This window comes from Rhea pennata, chromosome 1, assembly GCF_028389875.1.
Source record: "Rhea pennata isolate bPtePen1 chromosome 1, bPtePen1.pri, whole genome shotgun sequence".
In the NCBI taxonomy this organism is placed as follows: domain Eukaryota; kingdom Metazoa; phylum Chordata; class Aves; order Rheiformes; family Rheidae; genus Rhea; species Rhea pennata.
In genome coordinates this window covers 87,360,538-87,382,821 of record NC_084663.1, presented here as the reverse complement: position 1 = coordinate 87,382,821, position 22,284 = coordinate 87,360,538, and the positions used below count along the sequence as shown (strand labels likewise).

The 22,284-nt window shown below is 40.7% G+C and overlaps 1 protein-coding gene across 1 annotated transcript in view; it reads right to left on the bottom strand.

Annotated features, from left to right (window-relative positions):
• Positions 1-22,284, bottom strand: part of TBX15 (T-box transcription factor 15) — a 103,511-nt gene that overhangs the window by 40,860 nt on the left and 40,367 nt on the right. Inside the window, exon 2 of the mRNA XM_062571491.1 lies at positions 1,473-1,686. Coding sequence (XP_062427475.1) covers positions 1,473-1,686 — 214 coding nt within the window. The remainder of the gene's footprint in view (positions 1-1,472; positions 1,687-22,284) is intronic.

Here is a 22,284-nt window from a genome sequence, read left to right as displayed (position 1 = left end):
CGATGCATCCTTCTTGTTCTCAGAGACAGCATGGACCAGGCGCCAGGACAGTGAACTTGGTTCTTCCAGTGTTGTATTTCTTGAGGCTGGACAAATCACTTAGCGTGTCTAGGTCTCAGTTCCACTTCATATGTATTGAGTACAGAGGTTTTGACACCTCTGGGCAAAAATGTTGCAAAACAGCAAGCGTTATTATTTCAATTACTCTGGCTCTTTCATTTGAGACAGACGGGCATTTACGGCAGCCTATTCTGTACTGATACAAGATGTTTGGTGTGTTGATGAGATTGCACAACTAAAACCCAAGAGCCGATCTGTTTCTGACAATCTCCCTCAGGAATTTTCTGAGTTGTTTGTCCATGATAACTTCCCTCAAATTATCTGAACTTCTTGGGTTACAGAACAGTGGTGACCACTTCATAAGAATATAAAACAACAAGTCCAGCTTTTCTGGCAGAAAAGCTTTCTGGATTTTCTGAGAGCACAGACGTGAAGTAAAATTATAAATGATATAAACTGTGGGTTTTGGACAAAACTTTAGAAACTTTCCCATTTGCATTTCTGAAAAGGGACAGAATGGCTCCTGTGATAGGCAAATAGATCTGATTCATTTTAATCAGCTCTGTCCGTGGTGCTGATTTCTTTTTAACAAGATTAATCGGAATTAAAACATCATTAGGCGGACACAAAAAATATTATATTATTGCAAACCTATCTAAACTTCTGGGATGCGTTATAGCTTGAAGAATCAAGAAATATACAGCTAGTTTCAAGTTGTATTTTGTCTCACAGATTTCTAGCCTTTTTTTTTTTTTTTTTTTTTTTTGGTAGTAGACAAATAATGGAGATCTATTTACATATGGCTAACAGGATGACAAGGCTAACAGGAAGTTTTTCTTTTTAAAAACTTCTGGATTATTATTGCCTTTTTATAACCACACCTGACATGGGATCAGTTGCAATAGCATTGGGAAACATTAAGCCTGCACAGTTTTGATACAGGAAGTCATCAGCATTGTGTCTATCTAGAATTGCAGGAAGACATTAGTTTAGCACTGAGGTGAGCTTGAATTTGGCTAGATATGAGATTAAATCAACTAGTTCATGAAGTGCTATGGGAACTTGAAAGGAAACTCATATGGCTCATCCCCAAGTTCATAGCTCTTTTTAAATTCAGTGCAGCCAGCAACACAACATTCATTTCCTGATTATTTGCTCAAAGGAAAGACCATCCTTAACTAATTCCTGCATCTGCCATTTCTCCTTTGGAGTCTCTGATTCAAAACTGAACAATTTTGGTTTTCCTAAGAAAGATAATAGAAGATGCAGCTGTGAAACTCTGGCAGCCATTTACTTTTTCCCATATATTTATTGTTTAGGCTTATCAAAAAGAAAAAAAACTTCTTTTTTCTCAAAAAAGAATTTGCTTTTCCATTTTTCTTTAGCTAGACAAAAGTCCAGAGATATCTTACCTGCCTGCTTTAGTGATGATCATCTCTGTCCCAATATCATGGAATCTTTTCCAGAGGTCAGCACATTGCAACTCTACCTGGATCTCTTCCATGGATGAAGGAGGAGGAGGCTGAGGACCTGAGCCACCAGATGTAAGGTCAGAATGGGAGCCAAATGAGCAAGATGTCCTTTCTGCCAGCACCTCTGTGTCTGACCCAGTGCTCTGCTCTGAGTCTGCAAGGAAAACACACCAGGTTAGACACTTCAATTCTACCCACCCTGAGTGAAAAGAGGGGGGGGAGGCAGAGAAGATAGCCAGCAAGGGAAGTTCTGAAGAATGGTACAATGGCCTTTTATAATATATATGTTTATGGTTTGTTGTGATTTATAACCTGATGTTGGGCTTTGGGTTTCCAACATGACATCTAGTACTTTTGTAAAGCTTTAGAAATAGCTGGAAAAAATACCCTTGGCATAAAATACAAATAGTAACAAATGTCACTACAACACCAGGAATGGAGCATAAAATGTAGATGAAAAATAGAAATTAAAAAAAAATAATTGAACCCATAGCTTCAATCCAAGATTAGATGGGCTCACTGGAAAACTACATTCCATGTAATTGAACATCCTCCCACACTACTATTGCAGAGTTGGTTATTTTTAAACAACATAGTTTTCTCCTTTTAATAGCCTTGTCATCAAAAATAATGATCATTTTTTATTTCACTATTTGGCAGTACCACTTTGGAAAAGTGTTTTATTCGCTCCTATAATATCTTTTTCAGAACAATGACATTTCTTTGGAAAATAATCATGCAGCTTTTGGTGAGGAAAATGCTCTAGAGTACTAAAGAACAAAAGGAGGAGATGGTAAACATATGGAACATGTTACCAAGGAAAGCAATTGAAGTAAACTACATAAAAAACCATATGAGACAACCACTCCTTTTTATGGTGGAGAAGAGTAATGTTTTCACAGAAAATAAGCAAACAAACAAAAAAAGTGAGGTTGGACTAGATTAAAAGCCCAACCTGTCACACAGAACCAGATGATATTTCTTTTGCCAAAAATATCTCATGTACTCTTTAGGTAGGTATGGTACATACAAGGCCCTCCTCGCTCATATGGTAGGGTTAGGTTGGAATTTTGCTAATAGCAATGTTATTTTGTACCAGGATGCATACCAACATTACATCAAAGTAATTCACAATACGTTCTGCAAAATACTGTCTTTATGTTTTGAATCTGATTTGTAACAAATTGACATTAGTTTTAAATAAATGATTAGCAGAGAAATAAATTGATGTGGAGCACTCAGTAAAAGGGATTAAGGAGAGCTCTGCAGATTTCAAAGGTGATACAGAAATAACACGTAGGAATGCGCTCACTGATCACTTAAATACAGGCATCTCAATGAAGGGATAGAATAGCTATTTATATTACCTGCACTTTACAAGAAAAAGAAGGAGAGATCTCTGTCAGCAGGAGAAATTTGGGGAGACAAAAAGTAGCAATTTGTACTAAAAGGTGGTGAAACCACCTCAGCTAGTATTTCTTCCACATTGGGCAAGTGCCACAAACTGTTTAGTAACCATGAGGTCATGTGGGCTGGGTCTCAGATTTACAATTTTTCTGAGATACTGTGTCTTCAAGAGCAGCTTGCGCTCCACTGAAGCGGGTGCTGGTTCAGAAAGAGCAGAGGGTAAAGACTGCCCACCTGCTGGACCACCAGCCTTGCCACATGGAAATATTTCTGAAACTTCCTGCTGCAGCAATAGGAATAGTCACTTGAACAGGACTTTCAATAACCTTGTCCAAAGATTTGGGCAATATGCCTGCACACTGCAGGAATTCTGTAGGAAAGTACAGAGGTTTTGTCTCTGCTGTTCCCAACCCAGTTTTGAGTAGCTGGTCCTTTATGTCTTCCACTGCTGTCCAAGTTGGCCTGAAACTGTAATTGGTCTGTCTCTTTAAAGGATAGCACAAAGCTACCAACAGAGGGTTGTTACATGGAGACAATACTCCATCCAAACCTGATATCCCGGATACAAGCTGATTCAAGAAGGTATGAGATGTCTTGCTGGGGATCTATGACCACAAGATAGAGAGTGAGTCTGGGATTATGGAGGGGCTGAGGCATGCTGTCTGTATCAGAAGTCCAGTGATGCAGAACAAACTGGTACTTAACCTACTTCCTCTAACTCAAATTATTCCTCCTAAAGAGGTTGGAGGGAGTGATCTAGAGTCTGGGTTACTTCACTTAGGACACTTGTTTTCCTAGTGGCAGTTAATCACTTTATCCTTTAAGAAAAAACAAGATTATGTTTCACAAATCAGTGTAAGATCTTTTTACATGTCTACCTTTGTGCTGAACCGTTAATCAGAAGGCTTGCACCTTCTTTGAGATTATAAGAAAGTGAAAGTAAACTACAATTGAGGGTCTGAAAAAAACGGACCAAGGGAAAAGCTTTTCTTGTGGCTTTCTCCTCCCTGAGTGAGGTACTGAACTGCAGGTTTGCATCTAGAAAAAATGTTTTAGGACACAGCATCAGTGCTTGGTTCAGGCACTCCGAAAATCTGTAGCTACATCCCCTGAAGCTATATGGTAAATGGCCAACAGATGGCACTTGGCTGGATATTGTCCTAGCATCATTCCTGCATTTCTTGGACTGGACAGCCTTTAACTCTAGGCATGTGGATGGACTCTTGGGGATCCCTGGAAATTGACTGGAATTGCATGCTACAGAAACCTGCAGATCACATTCTCAGCATTTTTATGCTGATGTCACTCCACTGACATCAACAGATTTTTTTTTTCTTTGACAATGACAGAGGTGGAAGGAGAGCTACATCCTTGGATACAATTTGCCATACTGGCACAAATCCCCATTTCCAAAAGAAATTCAACGGTGGCTCATTCCTGATATGCTAATATCTACCCCAACAATGCAGTATTATGCAGGAGGAAAAAAACTTTGTTCAAGGAATTATTATTTTGTGCCCTGAAACGTGATCTATAATTACCACAAATTAACGCTCAGAATAGCAAGCACCTCTCTTTCCTCCAACTTTGGCAATGGAAGAGGAGAGGTCACTAGTGCTGCTGCTCTTAGTTCAGTCTCAGTAGACACTGAGATAGGTTTTTGTTTTTTCCTTAGCCTTACTTGAGCTAAGTCTTTCTGAATAGTGTCATCTGTTTGGATCCCCTGAGTTCATTCTAGATCCAGGAAATTCAGAGGAAGTTAAGTGCATCCAGCATATATGAAAGAAAACCCTAATGACATCAACCTCTGTAAAACTGTGACTCTGAGTTAGAGTTCTCTACATAGGTAAGGATTCTGGATTAATTGAGAGACAGAAGTCAACATCTTAAGTGAGCAACATGCAGAGGGCTACAGAGTGAACTAGTTTTGGTATGCAGTAATTGATTGTGGAGGCTGGAATCTAGCACATCTCAAGCTGCCCTGCTGCACTTAGATGCTCACAATGAAATAAGACAGGAAGATCTGAGTTTTCTTCTGACATTCAGAACCTGTGAGGTTGTTTTTCTTCAAGCATCAGTTTCAGTGGTGTGCAGCTCCACTAAATTCAAAGACATGACTTTCATTTTATGTTGCTGTAAGCAGAGGGGAATTAAGGAATAGTTTCTGAAGCTCCATCAGAATAGAACATGTCTGTGACCACCCTTAGGTGCAGATTGTATATGGTACTGTGTATTATGTCTGACTGAAGGATGAATAAAAGTATCTTCCTTCTGAGGAAGATGTACTTCCTATAGCTTCTTCTGGCTCCAAAGGGTCAAGACTAGATTCCTTACCTCTCCTTAAGCAGATGCTTTATACAAATCCCACATGCTGAATCCAAGATCCAACTGCAGGGAAAAGGAGAGCCCCACACAGTGATTTCATTTCAGATTTAGGAAATCTTCTCTGACTAATATCACAAGGAGGCTGGTTCTCTGGTGCCAGGTATAGTATTTAGGAGTTAGGTTGTAATCTGTGCCATTTTCTGCATACATTAGGCAAATGGCAATGAAAACAGTTCCATGTTTCTCTCCTGCTGGGGCAGAATACAGTCCTCGAGAAAGGATCCCCCAAAGCCAAGCTCTTTCATTGCTAGCAATTAGCAAAATTGAAAATAGATGCAACTTAGGTTTCTAAAGCCACAGTATTCCACTGGTTTTCATTTGGGACAATCTCAAGTCAAAATGTTCCTTACTGCTTTTATTGGCAACCATGGGCTTGTACCTTCTGATGTCATACACTTTTCTCTACAAGCTCCTTTCGCTCTCATACCTGCTCAAAGAATGGCCTTTCCAGCTGCTTTGTAGCTACTGAGGTGAAAATCATCTCCAGAGCTCCTGCTAATAATACAGTTTGTTTGTATCACTCTTCTATTTTCCCCTTCTTGCCAATCTCTTCTAAAATCATCCATTTCCTCTCTTGCTTTTTCCTTATGTTCTTTTTCTTCTCTGGTTTGCACCATTTCATTCTGCCATTCTATGAAGGGCTATGCAGCCAGAAGAAAACACAGCTATTTTCTTCTGTTTGGAAAAGGACTCTCTGACCAGAGGGGAATGCTAATCCTCAGCCCACCCAGAAAAACACACTATCCCCAAAGAAGATAGTCATTCCGCCCAGAGGAATATCAATTAAAATGTTCCTTGTTACAGGCAGCTTGGTGGACCAGCAGGCAGACCAAGTATTTTTGATTATGGGAATTGGCCTAACATGTCAAAAAGAAACAAGATCTTGCAATCATTGTATTCCAAGGGCCTTCAAATTATCTGCTGTAACACTACTGAAAAGTTCAGGGAGGAGACCCATGGCTTCTGAGAACATGCAGAAAAGTCTCCAAGACAGACTGGAAACATAAATCTCTCTCAGGGTCATTGCAAAGGGGCTCTCCCCTTTATATTACCCAGTTAGATGCTTCCTATCATTTAAGGCTTTTGTATCACACTCACCATATACCCAGCTACTGCAGTCTGAAAATGTGTTTGGCCTATAGCAAAGGAGGTTTCTCAGCACTTCTAACAATCTTTGAGCCTACTAACATGACTACAGGGTCACTTCTGGAGCCTCCAGGGAACTGCACTAGGAGCACTGTAGCTGAGGGAGATTAAATTAGTTTTTTTTTTTTTTTTTTTTTTTTTTTTTTTCCCAGGGAGATGGGGAGATGGCAGGTGCCACTTTCAGGTTAAGTAGTAGTCTCTCTTAATACCTCTCCCATTACTGTTATCTCCAGATTGTCCCAGGAATCCTCAGTTTGTAATCTTTGATCCATCTGTTCCCAGGCTTCTGGCTGGCAGATACGAAGCAAAACATCATTCTCACAAACATGGTGACTCTGAGGTGATCATCCCCACCAAGGGCCCTGAGATGATGACCAATACCCACAACTTGCTTCCTGCACCAACCTGAGATCACAGCCCTCTTATACACAACAGCAATCTGCTATTGTCTGCCTTCTCTCTACGGTTCAGCTACCCATTACTCCTCGTGTACATTCTCTGCTTTTTCATTGAACAGTCCCTGAATCTGGTACAGGAGATGTTAAAAGAAATGAATTTTCTAGGCAAATTCATACATGGTTCTTCAGCAGAATTTCTTCTGCAGTTGGGTCACAGCAGGAACACTGACCTTCGTATTCATCCACTAAAATTGAAAGAGTTCAGCTTAGTCCTTGGCCACATCATGCAGCTCCTGCAGCTCCTGCACTGAACCGGTGTTTTACTTTGGAGTAAAACAAAGAATGTAAAATACAGTAGTGAGAATAATGACAAAAACCTTATATACATAAAACACCACCTACCCGGAGGAGCTCAAATCACTTTACAAGACTTATTCTCTCTCTCTCTCTCTCTCTTTTTCTCTTTTTTTCTTGCCATGTATGTAGGTATCTAATGTAGATTCTGTCAGATTCCATTAGCATAAAGATTTTCCCTTGGGTGGAATGTGGCAGCTGTTAAAAGCTGTTAAGTTTTTTTTTTTAACTTTATTTTTGCTTGCAAGGTTCACAAACATTTAGTGCAACAGGTGGTCCTTCCCTCTCCCCTACACTTGATTTGCTGGCAGTCAGGACCTACAGACTACAAAAATGGTGCAAAAACCTAGACATTCACTTGGGAGAGGTCATTTCTTTTTTTCAATCAACTCAGCTGAAACAAACTCAGAGAAGACTCTTGGAGCCATTCAGTTTAACAGGGTTGCATTTTACACAGCTGATATGGCAATCGCCCCTGCTGCAGGCAGAGGTATCTAAACACTTCCCAGCTGATTTTAACCATATGCATATGTTGCACATAACAAAGAAAAGACAATTCTGCAGATGTCTTTATATATTGCCCTATCTCCCTAAACTGTTTTTCATTCATTTGCTTATCCTACTATATTAACTGTGCTTTCTTCAAGCATTAGGCCAATTATCAGCTATATGCAGCTAGAATGTGTAATGTGTTTATTATGGATAATATTTTTAATACATTTGTGATCTCAAGTTGCAGCCAATATCTGGACATCCTGGTCTGGGGACAGTCCAAACTTCTCCAGACCCAGAACTTCATCAACAGTAATGCTACATTACAATCTCTGATAGCCTAAAGAGGCACTTAGGTAATTAATTTCCAGTCTAAGACTGATCTGTACAATGAAAGAAGGACAAAATGGCATTAATGTGAACAGGACTCAAGCAGACAAAACTGGAAGACAGAATTATCATCACAGTTTATAGACAGCAAACTGCAGTGTAGACAGAGAAGTGACCTGATGTAATCACAAGTGAAATCTGTGGAAGAATTAAGCTGATTCTCAGGTGAAGAATTCCTCTGCCACTTTTACCCTAAATACTTATTTATCCTCCGAAATCACAATTTAAAAGATGTTTTTATAGGATGACTTGAACCAGCTGAGCTTGTGAAATATACCAAAACACGGATTAAGCACAAGTCCTAAAGCATATGGCATGCAATGATTACACATGGCAAACATGACTAGTAGGAGAACATAAAAGCAAACATGAAGACAAAAAAACAGTGGCCTTGGCTCTAAATGCAAGTCTTGCATCAACTTGATTGTTCATTGCCAAGAAGTGACTGTCTCTGCCCTGGCTTATTCCATATAAGACTTTACGAAGGGACACAAGCTTCAGCAAAGAAAAAAATTTGCCCTGATTCACTGGTATGCTCCAGCTGCTCTGCTCCACTCCAGCAATGCAAAACAGCTGTAAACCTGGTTTAACCAGCAAGTTATATTTGGTTTACGGCTTCTCAATATTGGCAAAGAGGTACAAAGCAGCTGGAGTATACTAGTATACTCAGCCCTGGGAGTTCACCCCCCAAAACCTAACTTTCGTTCCAATCAGGAAAAAGAATATCAGTCAAGGTTAAACTTTAAAGTCATTTTTAATCTCAGGCTTTGTTGTCTTTTTTTAAGAATCTGGAGATAAAGGAAACCTGTACATTTTGCTCAGATATAGTTTAGGTCCAGATATTCAAGAGACCAACTCTAGTTTCAAGCTGCATCATCTAAAAATGGAGATGCTGGCTGTCGGGCTATGAAGTCATCCTTGGCAAATACAAAGTCTTGTTACAAATTCTTATTACAGAAGTGTAAGCGAGGTGACCAAGACTGTTCTGAATGGTGTCACAGCACAGGATTTATCCATAGCCTTCATTTCTACGCAATCCAACTAAATTCTCCCAGGAAAACTGCCCATGATGCTTCATAATATCTATCACAATCAAAAATATCCCACTATACCAAGGTTAAACAAAGGTCCATTATACAAACTCTCCTATCTCTGGATTTAAGTGGCTTGTTTGCTTAGAAGTATTTTATAAGCATAACTTTCGGCAATCATTTTTCAGGAGAATAAATTCCAGTGAAACAAGAAAACTTGGACTTAATATTTGATGTTGCTGAGTATCATTGACTTTCAGGAAACAAAAAAATAGCTTGAGTCTTCAGTATCTCAGACTAGGCTTGAGGAAAATACAGTTTACAATTTCAGTACAGAAAAAACAAGAGATTCCTTAAAATCCATATGGAAATCCTCTGCAGCTGTCATTCAGCAAGAAATCATCAGCACAGCTTCAAAAAAGACTGCTCAGTAGCAAATTTTTAGAAAGCCCATATCTCAAATGGAAAATGGAGTGAAGAAAGCATGCAAAAAAATAAAGATTCAGGTAAATTAGCAGATTTAAAAAAAAAGAGCATCAAATCAAATAAAATGCAGAAGATCAGAGAAAATGGTAGCTTTACAAACATGAGAAGTACTAGGGAGAAAGTGGGATGTTATTAAAAGAAGAGGGAGGTGAAACTGATGACAATTTTAATCTGGCCAAGATCTTGAACTGCACAGACTACAAAAGAATTTCTTTGGCCAATGTCCAAGAGTTTATGTAAAATTAAAGAGTAGAAACAAACTTGAAAGTCAGGGAAAACTAAAAAAAAAGAGAGAGAGACCAGGCATTAGATGTGTTAGATGCTGTAGCCTGTAAACATAGAGTCATTATTCTTATAAATAAAAAAATACAACAAGTATTTAGAGACCAACCTAAACCAAAATGCTGGCTCTAGATAACCACAAATTGTGCAGGAGTTTGAAACTAGATCCCAGCTCTGCAGCAGGCCCTTCCTTGTTCGGAACATGCACAAACCCTGGGACAGTCTGTTTCTGGATTCTGCGGCTTGGACTTCTCTCTACTGGCCAGAAAAAAAATCATTTGTAAAAAGAGGAAAAACATAGTCATCTCAGGGCACCATTGGCACACAAAATTCATGCTGCAGATGTGTCTATTCTCCCTGAGATCAATTTGAAATTCCTCAGAAATTTAAAATGATGTGAAGTCCACTTAATATTACCATCCTTCTGTAGGTATGAACATAGTTCAAGCAAACAAAGACTAACAGTCTAAATATTTGCAAATTGAAGATATTCGGTAGCCTGCAAACCACAGAGAAAGAGACATTACATATGTTTCCCTATACCATCGTGGTTATCATGGCAGCAGAATCAGGGAGCCAGCCAGCAGCTTAATAATGAAAACTGCCTAATTTTTTCCTGAGTCCTGCTGAGCTCTTGGCACTGCTGTCATATGGCAGTGAGTTCCACAGGGTGACTATGCATAAAGGAAATGGTCCTTTCTTCACATAAAAATGCCTTGCCTTCTTACTTTGAATGTGCATTTGCTGCTTTGTTGCAAAAAGATAAACAACAACCTATGTATCCCTCATATTTCCATTCTAAACAAAACGGTTCTAAAGGAACTCATTAGGAAATTTCAATGGGAATAGTTTTACAAGAGAGGTTCAACACCTATCAAGCTGAAATTTTGAAGTAATTTTTTTCATTTTTTTCACAATCTATGATTTTCTCTTGGGAAAAAATATTTCATGCTCTGGCTGGTTCTGCTGCACAGATCTGAATTGTTTGGACTTGTAACAAATCATTTGATAAATCCTTAAACTACATTTTTTAATCCACATGCTGCTTTATTCAAGCTCGTTTTGGACAACTACACCCCACCTATTTTCTGAATCAGATCTGTTGGAAGACTATCTCCCCTAATGAAATTCTGATTGCCCTCTACCTAGACTTCTTGACTATAATTAATATCCTTTCAGACTTTATTCATAACGACACTCTTTCATAACTCTGACCATTTTCATTGCCTTTCTGAATCTGTTCTGTTTTTACTACAGACACACACACACACAAATACATGTGCAAGATTGGATTCTTAAGATTTTATTTAGTTTTTAAATAATGCTCTGTCACTGGCTCACCTAGCAAAAATTGTATTTTCAATAATACTTTCCATCTTGATACTTCTTGCAGGCTAACATTCTGTTTGCAATTTTGATCACCTCTGCACAGTGACCAGATGTTTTTACTGAACCATTTACAATGAGCCTGGGGTGTTTTTCACAAGTGATAAACATATTCTTCCTTTCATTTACTTTACATGCAACTGTCTTGCATCCAGATCAGACAATTTTCACACTTCTCTCTATGTCACAAAGCCTGAACAGAGTGCTGACTTTTTAAATTCCCATGTTTCAGGGAAAAGGGAAAAAATTCCTTTGCAAAATAAGTGACAAAACAGGGAATAGAGGTGGCACAATTACATGACAGGCAGAACCATGACTGAGATAGAATAGGTTACAATGCTGCATCACCAGAATAAGGAACATAGGACTGGAAAGGATGTGTCAGGCCTTTGATCCAGCCTGTGCTATAAAAGGCAACTATGTCACATTAAAAAAAATTTTTTTTGAAAGGATGTATCAGAAGCATATGCCAAGCTATAAATGGAATCTCTCTCTCAGTCCAACTGTAGCCAAAAAAATACTTCATATAAATTTGAAATCAAACAGTTATCTGAATAACTTTAAAATTACAAGAGATGTTGCAAAAGTGAACAATGCTTATGAGAATAAGGAAACATGGAAAGTGTTAAAGTTGTAAAAGCTTCAAAGTTGCAAAAGCTCATGTTTCACTTCACATCCAAGGAGTGGTACCAGGCATTGGTGCTTAAGAACATCTTAATAATTAAACCACTGCAAGGATGAGCTGAAAGACAGATACAGGCAGCAAATCAACAGCAACTGTAGTTAACAGAAGACAGGGAAGGGGATGCTGAAAGAGGCCTAAGGGTAAGAGAGGACAGTTGAGTGGACTTCCATGTTACGTAATAAAATGAGTCAAAATAACCCCCCACAATTCTGGACAGCATGTACAGAGACAATGCTTCAACGAGAGCCAGGCTGGGGCGGCATTCAGCAACCAAGATGTGAGGAAACCCTGTGCTAGCAACTCCTACTGCAAATGCAGCAGACAAAGGAGGCTCCGAGTTATTTTCCCCCTCAACCAAATACAGAGACAAGAAGAAGAAGGGACACGGAACAGATGAACACTAGCTTCATGTCTGTGCTCAGCATGCTAGGCAATCCTGCTGAGATGGCACAACTGCACATATAAACTGTTCCCCTATGGAGGGGCAGGGAGGCCAGCAAAGAGGCCAGGGAGGCCTTGTCCAATGCCTGGCCCACCCCAACGCCACCTCATCAAGATTTTGGAGACAAAGGAGAGGAAGGAACTTAAACTTTGGTTTTTGCACTGCTGAAGAAGAAGGACAGCAAGCAGAAGAGAACAGAGATCATGATTTTATGGGTTATACTCTCCCTGCTGAGCTCCTTGGGAGATAACAAAAAACACGTTGCCCTTGCTCAGAGGGGATTGTCCCTCCCAGTCAAGTCTTCTGTGGGCAACTATATGCCACAAAACACAGGAGACAATGCCGGCAGAACACTGTATGCCTTTTGAACATTTTGGTCATAAAGATATTGGAAAATCACAAGAGTTAAGAACAGAGGTAGAACATGTTTGGGAGACTAAATGAGCTCATTTTCAGGGAAAATAATTTAAGAAAATAAATCTCCACAGTAATGTTCAGTTATATATGATTACCTTACACGAATAATAAAAACACAGAATGCCAAAGGAGCAAAGTTAAGTCAATGCCTTTTCTTTAAGATGCTAAAAGCATATTCAATGTGTACACCTGTACTGATGTTTCAATTCAGACGAGGAGAGTGCTTCTGAAGCCAATTTCTTCATTATCCCCAGACACTAATCTTCAGTTCACATCATGGAAGGACCTTGATGTACTTGAAATTAGTTCCCTCTGGATGAAACTAAATCAAAAGATACACTCCAGTAGCACCTGAAGCATCAAATGCTAATGTGTGTGCAGTTCACAGAATCAAGTTAGGGATAATATAAAACAACCCTCCACAAAAGTCAGATAGTGTAGACATCAGGTCTTGAACACCAACCATTTTACCCTACAGCTTTGCCCCTATAAGACTGCATGACTTGTTAATGCAGACACTGCCAGCAACTGATCTCTGTAAAAGATTAATATTCTAAGTTCCTACAGCTACCATGTACTCCCATAGAGAAACAGCAGCACAAAACTGGTGTTTAAGACAGGAGAACGAGTCTCAATTCCTTTTTCTTTAACATCCTTGCTGCTTGGATGGGTATTTGTGGCTTGGCTTTTTCTCTCTTCTTTTACTAACTCTCTTCAGCTCAAGCTTCCAAAGTCACATCCTGACACGCTCTGCCAACCACAATCCCACACATCAAAATCCCTACATGGGATCACACACACAGATTCCTGGAAGTGCACACTAGAGCATTTTGTTGACTTCCACTGAACCACCTTGATTTATGCCTACCGAAGCTATGGTCCTAAGAGTGATAACACCTATACTGCACAGTTGTCCCACATGTGTATGTACTATTATTTGACCAACAGATGCTCCAGCATGCATACACACACATATTCCAACATCTGGCAATCACAGGCTATCTATAATAACTCCAGGAGCTTCATTCATCTTTACAAAATTCACAAACACTTCATCTATACATGCACTGAAGAGGTGCATAACCTCTTCCACTTCACTGAAAGAAATATGTGCTCTAAACCTGATATTCACAACCACAGATGCAGAAATACAACCAACCACTTGCACTTAGTCTTAAATCACACATTTTGTTCTTCCTGAACAGGACATGAATGGCTCTTGACTCAAGCCCTTCACAGCTGCTGCACCTATATCCAGATATACACCTCTTACTTATTTCTCAGTACCTGTACACATGCCTACATGCCCTTACCTGTTACGAGGCTCACTTTCACACTTTCTTGCTAGCAGACATGCCAAAATAACACTGACAAAAGGAAGTGAAGAATCAGTCCAAGTATTCAAATCAGTTAACTCAAAGCCATTCCCCTGCTTAACACTGACACTTGCGTGATTCAGGATTTCTAAATGTTGGAAACTTCTATCCTGTTTTACTTTATCTCTCATCTAAGTTTAATCGTAATGATCTGCTCAAGGAGAACTTGGGCAAAAAATCTGGATGTTCTGATCGTTTGTATCTGGCATTTTACAAAAAAAATATTTTAATTCAGAATGTTTGTTCCTGCTTGGCCCTCAGTGAGCACTAGAAAGAATAGTGCCCCACCATGATGTTATCAACAAACTCTAAGTTATAGCAAAATATTCTGGAAACACACTGTCTGGTAGCAGTGAAGTTAATTAGAAAGCTCTCAGGTTTGCCTGATTCCCCTTCCACCAATGTCAATACATAACAATCTATGGGTTTCTGTGACCTCAGATAATATCCTTCATGGATGTTAAAAGAGGGGTAGTAATTTTCTGTGTGTATGAATATCCACACATTTTAAACCATTCAGAGCTAGACTATTTTATAACCCATTCTTCTAAAATCTTTAAAAACATGTACTACACTTGGAAAATTATATGCCTATTTTTAGATTATTGAGTTTTTTTCTGATCACCTTCTCTCTGAAAATGTTGTTAACATGGGGAAGAATGGCTGACTATCTTACTGCAGACTAGATGAAGAAAATATAGGGCATTTTACTGATTTTTTTTAGAACTTCTAGTTAGAAAATGAGCACAAATATTTTCATGTAGAAAACAACAAGATTTTCCATCATTATTAACTTCTGCTTTAGCCTTTAGGATTTGATTTTAAAATAAAGATGTTTCCAGATCTCAGATATGTAAAAATCCCTGACAGCTAAATGAACATACTGCAATGTAATAGTAACTTCCCATGATGCTGGCCATCTTGGAATATCAGCTCTAAATGAGGTTTCCCTCAGAAATAACTATGGCACAGTAAAAAATGATAATGTGCAACAGCATAAAACAAATGAAGTACAGAGTCAGAATAATTCACCCTAGAGCCTAAAGATGGAAAGACACTTATGAACACCAATATACCATGAATCCAGGTGTATACCAATACTACTAGTGCTTGCCACTAGTTAGCATATTCCACAAGACAGGTCTTAATGAAGAAAACACACAGTTTTGTGGTAAATATAGATGTTCCCTCACATCCTTCCCAGATACTGCTGCAATTTTACCCTATTCAGCTCAAAGGCCTCTCAGAAGAGCAATGAGGCAAGAGAGAGGTTTAACTATCAGAGGGTCTTCATAATGAGTAGAGTACAAGTACAGAAGCAGTAGGTTAGTGCAGCCCTTATCAGGCCTATTAGCAGTTTATTTAGTCATTTTATTTATTATCTTGGGTGCTTTTCTCCACCCTCCCACACTCTCACTGTTGCTGTAACAGGGTGGTCTGTCGCTCCGAATTTCCTTTTAGACCTTCACATCCAATAGCATGCAGTGGTCAAAGAGAAGCACGAAGCTAATAAGAGATCCACCAGCTCTCATGAGGGAAAGACGAGGAAAAGACAGTTTCAGAACAATGTGCTTTCCTCCCCGTCTCTTCACCTTCCCTTCAATCATACTTCTGTCACCTTCTTCTTGTGTGGCAAATCTGATGTGAAAAGCAGCCCAAGCTCTTCTCTAACGCTGCTGAGCTTGATCATGTGGCTACAGGAGGAGGCAGCAATTTCCTTTCTTAGGGCAGCAGTGAAGCCCCACAGTGATGCTTCAAAGGGACTTGGTGACCCACCCCTTCCTGCCTGGAGCCCAGCAGGGGCTGAGGAGCAGCTGGGCTGCTCTTTGGTGAAATGCGTTACGGACGGCAGGGAAAGAGAGGAAGGGAAGGAAAGAAAACAAGAATAAAACAGAAGTTAAACATGCAGAGTAAGCCAGGAGAAGGAAGAGGCTGGGGATTAGGACAGTTTACAGGAATTGTCATCTTGGCACCTAATGCTGTAATGCTTAAAGAGAGGACAGTCCCTCTAGCCAGACCTCTGGAGCAGCTAAGTATTACAACCCTTTATCTTACACTGATCTTATACTGTTTCATGAACCACCTCATAGATCGGGCAGCAGAAGAAAAGACAGCAAACCAGGCTAATGTCCTAAACACCAAATCATACTTTTTCTTCCTTTCCACAGTGCTTATCAGACAGTTTTGTTTTCTGTTACTGGCTACAGGTCTGATCCTGTTCAGACAAATCAGATTAGACATTTTAACCCATTTCAATAGCTTGCTTGCTCACTTCCATTTCATGTTAGAGAAATATATCAACATTACAGTGAAATGTGAGATAGGATTCACTTTGTTGTGTGCAACACTGAGAAACCTGGCTGATTCTGGGTTAATCATTTAGGTGTAAAGAAAGCCATACTAAGCTTTTGCCATCTGCAGCCTCCTTCTCCCAGCTCTTCCAAGCAGACAGCATGCAACACTGCTCCTCACTGAGAACAAGGTAGAGTTGCAGCAGGTTCCACTGAGGCACAGCCAAAGACAAAATAAAAGTGTCTGGTTGAAATTAAATGGCTATTTGCATGGCTGAATTTTAAGGTGTCTTTGCAAAATGCAAGTTCTGCAGCCACAGGTATCTTTTTCTAATAAACAATGTAGGATATTTGCAGAAAGGTAAACAATTGCACTTTGGATATATATCCTACTAGAAAGTAGAAGCAAAGAGTTTTCACTCAATGCAACAAAGTAAATCCAGTATTACATCTCCACTTGTCTGTGACTTTCTCTGCAACTAGGATAAAACCCACACAACCCTATTACCTCAGGTATCTTACAGAAAGATAGCTAACTTGCATTGCCTTTTCTTACTGTAAAAATGTGCCTTTCTTGCTGGGAAGACACAGCCAGATTCCTTTGGTTACTGAGTGGAATGAATGGACAAGGTCACATCCATAAAACATACTTTGTCTAATCTCTAGTGCTTCTAAATCTGCAGAGGCATCTCCACATGGGTTTATAAGCTGTTCATGCTTTTGGATTATTTTGGTAGCAAGCATTATGCAGTTTTTTTTTCCCTTAAATAAAGGATCCCTTGCATTAACCGGCAGTCAAAAAAAATTCTGTAAGACCCTTCAACACAGAAAAGGCCTTGGAGCACAAAGTGTCCTGTGCAGGGCACTGTTATTGCTGGGGCAATCGATGATGTCTCATGCATCTCCATCTCCCTGCCCCACACTCATCCACCCTCATGCACCCCAAAATTACATGACTCAGGTCCTTCAAGTAGCAGGCTGCTATGCAGTATTGCCCTCCCCTAAAGGATAACAGGTGGCAGAGGGCTCATCACCACAACCCACAGCCTGTCCTCTTCTGGGAAACCTGAGCCACAGTGGTCTCCTCCTTCAGGAAGGACTGGAACAAAGAGGGTCCCCCTCACCCAAGGGAAGACAAAGCAGCGTGAGACACCACGTTCCCTTTTCCACATTATGCAGCAGCAATTGGGCAGTTGCTCTCCACCTCTGAATGTGGCATCATGCTGTTCCCATGCTACCATGCACCTAAACAAATTGTACAGCAATAAATGTTGTCAGCTAAACATAGAGAAAGTAAAGGGGGATGTATACTGGAGAGTGCCACCAGACAGCTGCTCCTGCCATTCAGTGAAGGCACTGTTTATCTGCTGTTTTGTAAGGCTCTCCCTTCTTTATGAAACTGGTACAACTCAAACTTCAAAGCCCTTCTCCACAGACCAGCCAGTCCAAACAAAGCTTTGTTTGGAGATGCAGCACAAGCTGTCACCCCAGCAGCAGCACACTTCCACTCTGACCCCCAGCAAGGGTCATCATACTATCTAGGAGCTACCATAGGAAAACATTGTCTAATTGGGAGATAATAAATTAGAAGTTCATCCTTAGAGCTAAAACACTCAACATCTTTCCTCTGACATAGTTTGTCTTTTCTGCTTCATAAAATACTCTTCATTTGCCAGGCCAGAGATTCAAATACTGTAAAATGGCTTGTGTGAACAGCTTTCTGTAGGTTTCACATCTGATACGGAGCAATTTTGGCCCTGTTAGGAGCTCTTATATGAGGCTCTACCTGGAACCAGGTAATCATTACGCTAAGTCTAGGCAAAGTACACAGGAAGAGAGCATCCTGGCTTGAGAGAACAAGAGTGACTGGACAACTTGTGAAGTAGGAGGAAAAACAGGCTCATCAGACTCATCTCAAACAGGGCTCACTGTGCATCCATGAAATGGGGATAATTCTCATTCCTCTTGAACTGGACTTGTTCTGTAACCCATGAGCTGTGTCCTAAGGCATCCAGAACCTGCTAGTGCTAAAGTTACACCCTCAAAATGCAGACTAGCTTCATAAGCGTGAATTTACTAGGAAAAAAATAAGAGGTAACAATTTTTTTGTTTCCATTCCTGAATCTAAAAGAACATGGTGGTCTAGCATTTAAATGACCAAACATAATGAAGTCCTATTTAGGCTGCTAGTTAAGACTTCAAGAGAATCCTCTAGGTGCATTAAAGTGTCAGCTCTACCATATAACAGTGGCAGAAGAGTAGAAAGGTCATGCATGTGTCAGCTTGCAGGAGGTGATACACAGTACTAACTGTTATTCAATAGCCTGTTCTGGAAGAGTACATGAAAACAGAATGGGACTGAACTTTGCTAGGATAGCAACTTCATTTTTATTTCAAAGTCTGCCAGGTGCCCAGCCTGTCTGAGATAACATGACGAGGCGCTACCCAGAGATTGCTCCTCCCCAGAGGTATTAGATCCTGGCTTGTAAGAAGAGCTTAAGCTTCCTCTAGCTTTTTTGCTTAACACACTACTCTATAGGGCTCTAAGTAGGCCTTTCTCTCTGGCTTTGCTTCTTAAAAACCACACACAGCCAGTAGCCTTTCTCTGTGTCATGAAACTGATGCAAGCATGAATAAAACCTGTACATTTTAACGATAAATTTGTAAGATTTGTCAATACTCACATTCCTAAAATTTGACAGTATAGGGACTTGTCTACTACAAAATCATTTCACAGAATCACAGAATGGGTAAGGTTGGGAGGGACCTCTGGAGATCATCTAGTCCAACCTCCCTGCTCAAGCAGGGTCACCTAGAGCATGTTAGACAGGGTTGCATCCACACACGCCTTGAATATCTCCAGAGAAGGAGACTCCACGACCTCTCTGGGCAACCTCTTCCAGCACTCTGTCACTCTCACAACGAAGAAATTCCCCCTCACATTCAGGTGGAACTTCCGGTGATTCAGTTTGTGCCTGTTGCCTCTTGTCCTGTTGCATGGGACAACTGAAAAGAGTTTGTCCCCATCCCCTTAACATCTTCCCTTCAGGTACTTACACACATTGATAAAATCCCCCCTCAGTCTTCTCCTCTCCAGGCTAAACAGGCCCAGCTCTCGCAGCCCTTCCTCATAGGGCAGATGCTCCAGCCCTCTGATCACCTTCGTAGCTCTACGCTGGACTCTCTCCAGTAGCTCCATGTCTCTCTTGTACTGGAAAGCCCAGAACTGGACACAGCACTGGAGATGAGGCCTCACCAGGGCTGAGCAGAAGGGCAGGATCACCTCCCTCGACCTGCTGGCAGCACTCTTCCTAATGCACCCCAGGAGACCATTGGCCTTCTTGGTCACAAGGGCACATTGCTGGCTCATGGTCAATTTGTCATCCACCAGCACTCCCAGGTCTTTCTCTGCAGAGCTGCTCTCCAGAAGGTCAGCCCCCAGCCTGTACTGGTGCATGGGGTTATTTTTCCCTAGGTGCAGGACTCTGCACTTGCCCTTGTGGATCCTCATGAGGTTCCTCTCTGCCCAACTCTCCAGGCTGTCCAGGTCTCTCTGAATGGCAGCACAGCCCTCAGGTGTATCAGCCACTCCTCGCAGCTTGGTATCATCAGCAAACTTGCTGAGGAGGCACTCTGTTCCTTCGTACAGGTCATTGATGAAAAGGTTGAATAGGATGGGACCCAGTACTGAGCCCTGGAGGACTCTGCTAGCCACAGGCCTCCAGCCAGACTCCATACCATTGATGACGACCCTCTGAGCTCTGCCTTTCAGCCAGCTGTATTTATTTAAAACAGTACTGCAAGGATAAACTTCCCACCTTGTTACCTGATCCCTGTGCTGTATCAAATCCCTCCACAGCCTCCCCTTTTTCCACTACATAATACAAAAATGATAAACCTTCTCCTTCCAGGGACCTGCTCAACCATTTCTCTTCTCCTGCCATCTCCACAGAAGCTACTGAAAGGTTGTCAATGCCAGCAACTATTCACTGCTTGCTACAGATCTTAGCAAATGCCTCTGTGCCTTCTCCTGTGCCTTTCCTCTTCAGACCCAGGAGGAAACATCTACACACCAGGTCATTATTCTCCTTCAAGCTTGCCTATACTGTAAAGATTTAAAGACCATGAAAACAGTCACAGCACCATGAGCACCCATTGAATTAATCAGTGTTGTCTAATGGGGAAGATCTCCTGGCACAATGATGCCTATGTAATTACAGTGCTCCAGTTGTCTCAGCAGTCTATGCAGCCACACTTATATCAGAACAAGTGTGCCCTTTTTTGGTCTTGTTTAAGTCGATTGGGAATCATACTTTCCATAAACACATAGACACACCAGCAACTTTGAGTGAAGGAGATCAACTGCAAAAAATACTTTACTTTGCCTCTTTAGTTGGCAGGTTACACACAGCAATGCTAGGATCACACAGTAATGCAAAGGTACCAGAGGAAGGGCTGAGACCGAGATTGTAAACTTTCACCCTGTATTTTTTGGCTTTATTGCATGATTTCCTGTAACATTCCACCGAAGCATAAAAACCAATATTTACTTGAAGAGAATTTATTTGAAAGATAGTAATAATTGCTTAGTTGCCTCAATTAAATCAAGAGGTGCTCCACAGACTTCAGCATCCCTTTGTGGTTCCCCCACTCTTGCTACGGAGCAGAGCAAAAGCTTGAGAACTGACAGGGAATTAAGAAGTAACTCCAAACACAGAAATGTCAGTGCAGTGAACACTGCTTCTATCTCATTCCCAAATACTAACGAACTGCAGGAATGTGTCTTGCAGACTGGCAGTATGAGGACTGTGCACTACCATTTCACACCTGTAGTAAGAGTGGCACAGCACTCAACTTCACAGGAGCTTGAGTATGTGTACCTCCACCTATTAAAAGTTTGTTAAATTGCTATATTGAGCTGCTGGAGTGGAGCAAAGCAGCCCTTATGCCACTTAGAGCCTGAGCCACTGTTTTTCTGACTTTATTATATGTCTTTGAAAGTATCATTGCTATTTCACACTTTATTTCTTGCACAGTCCTCAGACTGTCTGTGCACTCCTGTTGATTTACTGCATGTGATTTCCTCCCATTTATTTATGCACTCAAACACTACACAGCTTTTTATTTCAAAGGTTTACAAAGCACTCAAAAGAAACCTCCAGAAATGTACAGCTCTTGAGCAAAAATCACATTGCAGTCCATACAAATCAGTCATACAGGCCAGCAAAGACTGTTGGAGAATGGACAGAGCTTTCAGGCTTTATAAGCCTGGTTTACTTGGTTGTCCAAACCACTGGAAAACAAAAACCTCTGTAGCAGCAAAGGCTGTTTTAGTGCAGATTCTAATGGATGCTTTAATTACTGCATAAAATTTAATGTAATTCTATACAGAATTTGACACAGAAAGCTATTACATTCTGGCTTCTTCAATAAGATCTAGCAATTCTGTATTTATTTTAGAACAAAGGTGGTTTGAGGAGCCTTACAAAAGGGCCACACATGCCCAAGTGCAGAGGCACACACATCTCCTTACACACGATGCTTTTGAGACCCTGCCAGGACAGTTCGCTTGTGCCGTGCTAGAACCATCCTAGTGAAGTCCAAGCTGAGTCACACTTCCCAGAATTGCTCAAATCAAAGCCATTCCCTCATATGGGCTATGATTAATCTGTGCTTGCCACCTCACAAGTAACAGTAAAACCATTAACCTTAACCAACAAGCAGAAAGTCTTCTAGTATAAATGTGAAATACTAGCACAGGAGGCAGAGTCAGACTCCCTAAGA